The sequence below is a fragment of the Colossoma macropomum genome, unplaced genomic scaffold, assembly GCF_904425465.1.
Source record: "Colossoma macropomum unplaced genomic scaffold, Colossoma_macropomum, whole genome shotgun sequence".
Classification (NCBI taxonomy): Eukaryota; Metazoa; Chordata; class Actinopteri; order Characiformes; family Serrasalmidae; genus Colossoma; species Colossoma macropomum.
The window spans coordinates 39,328,665-39,336,763 of NW_023494792.1; the positions used below are offsets into that span (position 1 = coordinate 39,328,665).

The 8,099-nt window shown below is 38.7% G+C and overlaps 1 protein-coding gene across 1 annotated transcript in view; it reads left to right on the top strand.

The window, feature by feature from the left end:
- tmem63a (transmembrane protein 63A) overlaps positions 1 to 7,775 on the top strand; it is a 28,907-nt gene extending 21,132 nt beyond the window's left edge. The window contains 2 exon segments of the mRNA XM_036577154.1: positions 554 to 607; positions 2,464 to 7,775. Of these exon segments, the coding sequence (XP_036433047.1) occupies positions 554 to 607; positions 2,464 to 2,604 (195 nt within the window). The 3' untranslated portion in view covers positions 2,605 to 7,775.
- The last annotated feature ends 324 nt before the right edge of the window (positions 7,776 to 8,099 follow it).

Here is an 8,099-nt window from a genome sequence, read left to right on the forward strand (position 1 = left end):
TAAAAGTCATTTGTATTTTTTGATGGCAGTTTTAAAAGTAGCACTGTGAACTTACAGTGTATTGTGTGTTAAAATATCATTATAGATATGGTGTATCATGAAAATGTTGTTAAGTATTGTGATAGAATATTTTTTCCATGTTGCCCACCCTTGTTGTTTGGATGGTTTTGTCCTATGTGAAATATTAAAAAATAAGAGGGTTATACACATTGAGTTACAACTGGGGACAGGAGCAGGGTTTTGCTGAGTTAAGCTGTAATTCATATGGCTAGAAAAGCGTGTGTTGAAATTTCATATATACAGTGTTTGCTGTCATTATTATTATTATTATTATTATTATTATTATTATTATAAAAGTAAGTAGCTGCCTTAAAAAAGAGATTTTAATAAGTTCTGTGTTAACAGAATATAACACATGATTATTGTTTGATGTTCAGTGAACACTTTTTACTTTTACTTCACTTTTTGACTTTTAAGACAGTTTACTTTTTATGTTAAAACAACACATTTTTGATCTGTCTGTGTTCGTGTGTTCATGTGTGTGTGTGTGTAGGTTAGGGAAGAAGCTGAAGACTCTGATGGAGCTTCAGAAAATTCCACTAACTCTGTAAGTTCACTTATATTTTTTTATGTAACAAGTCAAATTACGTATTATTGGGAGCCAAAATGCTGTAATAATGTTTAGTATCCTTAGAATGATAATGATAAATAAACATAACACTGTTTTTGGAACTCATAATCCTTTGTGCACCCTACCCAAACATGATACACACAGGGCTCTATTTGAGGTGGGTTTCAAGGGGATGCCCCCCCCAAACTTTATACTTTAAAATATACTATACAGACAAAAGTATTGGGACAGACCAGCTAATCATTAAATTCGGGTGTTTCATGCAGTCCCATTGCCCATTTCACATTTGTGAAAGAATGTGTTGTTCTAAAAAGCCACTGTCAGTTTGCAAAATATCTTCCCTCCTAGATATTCCACGATCAACTGTGAGTGGTATTATTGAAAAGTGGAAGTGTTTAGGAACTACAGCAACTCAGCTGTGAAGTGGCAGACCACGTAAAGTTACAGGGCAGGGTCGCTGGGTGCTGTGGCGCATAGTGCATAAAAGTCACCAACGTTCTGCTGACACAATAACTGCAGAGTTCCAAACCTCCTCTGGCATTAACATCAGCACAAAAACTGTGCACCAGCAGTTTCATGGCATGGGTTACCATGGCTGAGCAGCTGCATGCAAGCTTACATCACCAAGCCCAATGCCAAGCGTTGGATGGAGGGGTGTAAAGCACGCCGCCACTGCACTCTGAGGCAGTGGAAACTTATTCTGTGGAGTGATGAATCTGGCAGTCTGATGGACAAGTCCGAGTTTAGCAAGTGCCAGGAGAACGTTAACTGCCTGACTGCATTGGCCCCTTAGTTCCAGTGAAGGAGAATCTTAAAGCTTCAGCATAACAAGACATTTTGGGCAATTATATGCTTTAAACTTTGTGGGAACAGTTTGGGGAAGGCCTGTTTTTGTTCCAGCATGACTGTGCCCCAGTGCACAAAGCAAGGTCCATAAAGGCATGGTTGGGTGAGTTTAGTGTGGAAGAACTTGACCGGCCGCACAGAGCCCTCACCTTAACCCCATCAAACACCTTTGAGCTGAACTAGAACAGAGATTAAGAGCCAGGCCCTCTTGTCCATCCTCAGTGTTTGACCTCACAAATGCTCTACCAGATCAATGGGCAATGGGCTTCCCAGAAGAGTGGAAGCTGTTACAGCTGCAAAGGGGGTCCAACTCCATATTAATGTCTATGGATTTAGAATGGGATGTCATAAAAGCTCCTGTAGGTGTAATGTGTAGGTGTCCCAATACTTTTGTCCATATAGTGTTTCTGTCCTCCCTTTATGTGCCCTTTGCATTAATGTTGTTATATCACCTAATAATATCACCTCATCGATATTTTCATTACATCCATATTTGAGATTTACACATCAAATTGCCAAATTGTACAAAATGCACAAATTGTACCAAAGTCCACAAAAAACATAAGTCCTTTCGAGATTGTCACAGGCTGTTTATGTTCACAGTCAGCTGTAGTTAAAAACCCAATTTTGGATGTGCTCCCCTAGAGCTTTATGGTCCATAGATGTTCATTTTACCACTTCAGTGAATATGCCAAGTAGACCTAAAACCTTACATAAAGCTACTAAGTGTCTTATTGAGTTGATCAAATGATTCTGATATACCTTAAAATAGATGAACTTCGCAAACAAGAGATGAGAGCTGTCACAAAACAAACCAAGTTCCAATATTTATTTTCAGAGAAAGTTTTCCCGTAACCAGACATCCAAACAGAACCCAAGCCATAAACATAGCACTAACTTGTTAACTCAAAGACTAACTTTTAACTAAATTAACCATTTTTCCAAGTGAATAAACACATGTGGAATAAATGATGTGTCTTTCACAGGTGTACCTTCCCAAAGTTTTGAACCATGACCCTGACTCCAAGTCCCCCAGCAGGTTCAGTCCTCACTTGTCATACGGCACCACGGACACAAGCCCGGCCTTTCTCAGCACTGAGGAAGAGCAACGGGACTCAGACATCTAACAGCATTGTCAGTCAGCAGATTCCAGTAAACCTACAGTACCTCCTTCAGCTAAAGGCACTGACTGGTAAAGCAGATGGAGTCAAGGCAGGTCTTTGTTATTGGGGTTTCCTGTCCTTGATGTGAAGGCACTGCTGTTCTCCTAGTGAGAATCTGAGAAACCTGTAGGATCAAATGACCTTAAAATGACCTAACCCTAACCCTAGATCAAAATAGAGCATCAAATAAAGGGCTTATATGAACACTAAATGTAAAGTCCCTTACAAACCTATAAAAACAGAAAAATGGGCTTTCCATTGAAGGGACTATGTGATTTTAAAGTATATCTTTCCTTTTTGACCATTGGAATGATACTTCTGGGACTGCTTAGGAACAAAGCCATCTTGCCAAAGACCTATAACCATTGAACCTGCCTACTCAGTTCAATGATGAGTATATTTTACAAATGTAGCTTCCCAAATGCCTTGTTAATTACCTTTTGCCAAGGAAGAGAAGCCAAATGGATCACTATTGTTTATCTTGGACTCAAATAGTACTGTAATCAGATGCCAGACTGGTTGAAGCACCATGACAGACAGCTTTCAGGATATATGTGTACATTAGGTGCAACTTATTTATCGATGCTATTAATGATCATAGGAATTTTGTAATGTCATTTTTACAAACATGATCACACTAACAGATCAAAAATCATTTATGCTGTTACAAAAAGGCAAGTTGTTGTGTCGTAACTACTCAAATGTACACATTTAATGATTTGACATTCTGCTTTTGATAAGATTTCATATTTCACCTTTGCACTTCTATTATTTTTACACAAATACATTGTATGAACTTTACATGAGAGTTTGCTTTGTGCTGTGAGCTGAGAGTGTGCACGTGCGCATGGACACGTTTGTCTGTCTGGATGATGAGTGGCACTGTAAAATCCTCACCACTGGATGGCACTGTTGTTTTAGGTTGTAGGATTCTATGTAAGTGCATGTGTGTCTTTGTATATGCATGTTGCTGTTTGTGTTCTTTGTTCTAAAGTCTGGGATTTAGAATGAGTGGCTGAAGGGAGAGCAGATGTATGAGTGTGATGTATGAGTGAATGTAAGTGGCTGACCTTTTTTACTAGGAAGGAGACTGTGTATATTTGTTCTCGATTGTATGAATTATGTGATTGGAATAGGAACAGCTTTGGATTTGCTAAGCAGGTTTAATGAATGTGCAATGAGTTTCATGAACCATGATTTTCTTAGTATTGTGTGAATGAACAAGGGCCTGGCCCAGTGAATGGCGTGCATGTACTGACACACTTCCGCTCACTCAATACCTTGCTAATTAGTGGCGTTACTGCAAAAGCCTCTTAAGTGAACACAAAATCCTGCAGGACCCGACTGTTATGCTAGCAGGCCGATTTGGGATAAATGTTTTATTTTTCCCTGGCAACAGAAGAACTCTTGGGGTGTGTGTGTGTGTGTTTGGGGGGGACGGTTTGCTGTATGGCCTCTGTGTGCCATCCTGGCTTCCAAAGTATATATTTATGAACTGCATTGCTGACTGGGAAATCATAAATTTCAGTTGCTCATAACGCCAACTTGCACGCTCAATGTTTCTGTCAGTAAAAATGGTTGTTTCTTTGAATAGGTTTAAGAGGGGGCACAGCTTATGGGGCCAATATCCTACAATTTTATTTTATCTTCATTTTCCCTGAAATACACTTACAGTGTTTGTGTGGGTTTATGTGCCGACTCACATGTGTCATAACTCATTTTTACATGACCATTTTCAAACCTTTTTTATCCTTTAGAATTAAACTGGACCCAAAAAAACATTTTTAAAGCATCTTAGTTTTAGGATGATCTTAACTGGTACAGAAACAGTGCAAAAGCCTTTTAGGAGTTGCCAGATTTTGTGTGCCATCCCCCGGAATAATTGTGTCTCTACTTTTTTATGACAATGATTGTCCATCAGTTATATTTATTTGTTTTTTTTTAGTGCCCTGCACTAGTTCAATTAAGTTTCATTAAAAAAGAATGAAACAGAAAAATAGAAAGGAAATGAGTAAATATAATTTATGCAGTAATACAAAATGCGTTCAGTCATGAACGTAAAATGTTTGACCTTTTTATATCTTTATAGAATATTTGAGTATTCAAGAGCCCTGGAACGGAAGGCCTGAAGTGCTGTAGGCTGTAAATGCGTTGGTTTTAGTGACACAAAATTAATTTATAAAATGGGCTGTTTTTACAGTGTAGTTTCCATTTGTAAATCAATAGAACGTTTTAAAACTTAAGGTTTACATACTACAGTAAACTATTTCAAAAAAGTGAAGAAAGTGCCTCGTAGATTTCATACTTCTGAAATCAGTGCTTTGTTGAGGGTGTGCTGCAATATATCTCTTAAATCTCCTACAGCATGCTTTTTTCTTTCTCAGATGCTTTAAAAGGTCATCAGGTCTACTTGGCTTTGCTAAGAGAATGGAGACTTTTTTATATATTTATATTGTACAAAAAATGAAAACAGTATGTAAAGACAATCTCCCTGTCTGTTTCATGTGTGCTTGTGTGTTTGTGTGTGGGGTTGATTCTCAAAATGTGCAGTTATGCTGCACTACAAAGATATTTCTGTTAAATGAAAAGAAATGGCAAATGCATGTAAATATCGCATTCTTGTCTAAACCATATGTGGGGAACCATATAAAACTTGAGCCTGTACAATTGTTAGTTATTTTATTATATAGTTTTATTTTATATTGGATGTGATGGCATAGCATAAGGGCTTTTATAGCCAGTGACTTTGTTTTAAAAGCTTCAGAACATTTTATAGCCTCAGTAAAGCAATAACCAGAAGATGAATGTAAGAAAAATCCACAATACTACAAGTACCATTTAAAAAGACAGCAAACTCTAATGTAGATGAGTGAGTGTGTTTGACCTGGGGGTGATGAGGGTGCCTCATGTGGCAGCTGGCCCAGTCCACAAAGTGAGGCATTCTGGGATTTGTAATGCACTCAGGGTGTAAAGGCCACTGGCAGTCGTAGCAGTGCTAGAGCTATTTAGTGGCTATTTGGTTACTTAGCTGTTTAGTGTGCACGCATGTTCAGAAGCCATTGAAGCCAGCTGCATTGTGTGGAGTCTTTGTCCTCGACTTTTGTAAAATGCAGAGAAAGTTTGAACATGCAAAGAAAATACATTTTCACGTAGAGGTATGTACTGTGTGTATGTTCCAGTGGCTTAGAAACGCATTTTTTTCAAATAGTGCAGCGAAATATTTCCTCTACTTTTGCACATCTGTCACACTAAATAGTTTCAGATCCTCACACAAAATGTAATCATAGACAAGGAGAGTATGAGGGAACAAAAAACACAGTTTTTAAATGGTCACTCTTTATAGAAAGAAAAACAAGGACTTTTCCCATCTGTGTGAAAAAGTAACTGCCTCCTAAACTTAATAATTGGTTGTGCCACCTTTAGCAGCGACAACTGCAGACAGACTCATTTTATAACTGAACATCAGTCTTTCATGTTGCTGTGGAGGACATTTAGCCCACTAGTCTCTGCAGAATTGCTTTAATTCAGCCACATTGGAGGGCTTTTGAGTCTGAGGTCCTGCCTCAGTATCTCAATATGGTGCAAGTCAGGACTTTGACTAGGCCACTACAAACCTTTATTTTGTTTCTTCTGAGACATTTAGAGTTGGACTTGCTGTTATAATTTGGATTGTTGTCTTGTCACATAACCCAGTTGCGCTTCAGATCATGGGTTGATGACCGGAAATTCTCCTATTTTCTGGTAGAGAGCAGAATTTGTGGTTCTGTCAATTATGGCAAGTAGAACAGACCCTGAAACAGCAAAACTCTTTTATGTTCCCCTTGGTTAGCAATTGTTTTAGCCTTTGGCCCAGTTGTTTTGGACTTTCCTATTGATTCCATTTTTGCCCAGAGTCTTGACCATATTTTGTCACTTCCTAGATGAGTTGTTGCTGTGCTCTTGAAGGAATTTTGATAGGCCGGCCTCTTCTGGGAAGAGTCAACTCTTCCAAGTTTTCTCCATTTGGAGGTAATGGCTCTCACTGTGATTCATTGCGGTCCCAGAGCTTTCTCATCTCCTCCAGAATTTCTTATGTTTGCAGCATAGTGTGCTGTTATCTGGCACCTCTTAGGTTCTATTTAAGTGATCTTTAGATTCAGCATGGCAGCCAGTAATCACGCCTAAGAGTAGTTTAACTGATCCCAGTTATCAGCTAAATTTGTTTAATTGGTTGACTGACTGAGTAATTAAAGGGGCAATTACTTTTTCTCACAGGGCCAGTTGGTGTTGGAGAACATTTTTCTTTTCGTAAATGAAATGATCAATTAAAACTGTATTTTGTGTTTACTGAGGTTGTCTTTGTCTTATCTGAAAATTTTGAGTGAAGATCTGAAACTATTAAGTGTGACAAGAAAAAAACAGAAGAGATCAGGAAAGGCCACTTTCACAGCACTGAATGGTAAACTGCACACATGATGTAAAACAACACTGTGCAGTTTTCCAATGTGCTGTCTGTGTGTATATTTGAGGGGTTTTCCAGGAGAGAAATACACTCAGGAGACTGTGAATGGAGGAGGGAGGAGCGTGTCTATGTTTATAGACTAGTCTGGCCATGTGAGGAAAAAAAAGGAGCACAGGAAAAAAAACTGCTGCTGTTCAGTCTCAGCTTTGCAGAGTTACATTATCAAAAGGAGGGGAACTGACTGGGATATCAAGATGATTACAACCTTCCACTCCCACACACATGCAAAGAGGAGATCCGTCAGTGACAAGTCAGTGAGATGTGAAGGGGTCCCAGCACTTTGAACCTGGAGAATGATCAGCATTGTGGGGTCACAGAAACTAGGGCAGTGACATACAGAGGGGGCTTGTCCAAAATGGTGCCCTAAGCCTTGCAGTCTTCCTCCAAGTCAGCACTTTGGTGACATTGTGCAGACCTATGGGCCAACAATCCTGGAGGGTTTTAAGTTAAAAACCAGACACTCAGACAAACTTGTACAACATGCAGACTATATATACTGTACCCTGCGACATGTGTAATCAATAATTTATCAATCGTACATGCATATATCACATGTATAGTTAATCTCAATGACGTGGGAAGTTAATACAAAATCTCCTCCTTGTGTTAAGTTAATAAAGAAATGCTCACAGGTGTCACGTGTCTTCTTCACCATCATGCTGGTCAGGGACCTGAAAACCAATCCTAGCTCGTACTGCAAAAGAATTTTGGATAAAAGATCTCATTTGATTTAAGGCTGCACATGAACAAAATACTATTACATATTGCAATTTACAGTAGGCCTATTGTAAACAAAGAAACAGTAATGTGTTATTCACTGGTCTACAGTATTTTCACAAAAATAATTAACTTGTATTGCTAACAAGAGTCAAATGGAAGGTCCGACTCTATGTTTACATCTCAAATGCAAAATTAAAGTGCTTCACCCAGCTTTCTTGAAGTGCATGCACAGTTCTGT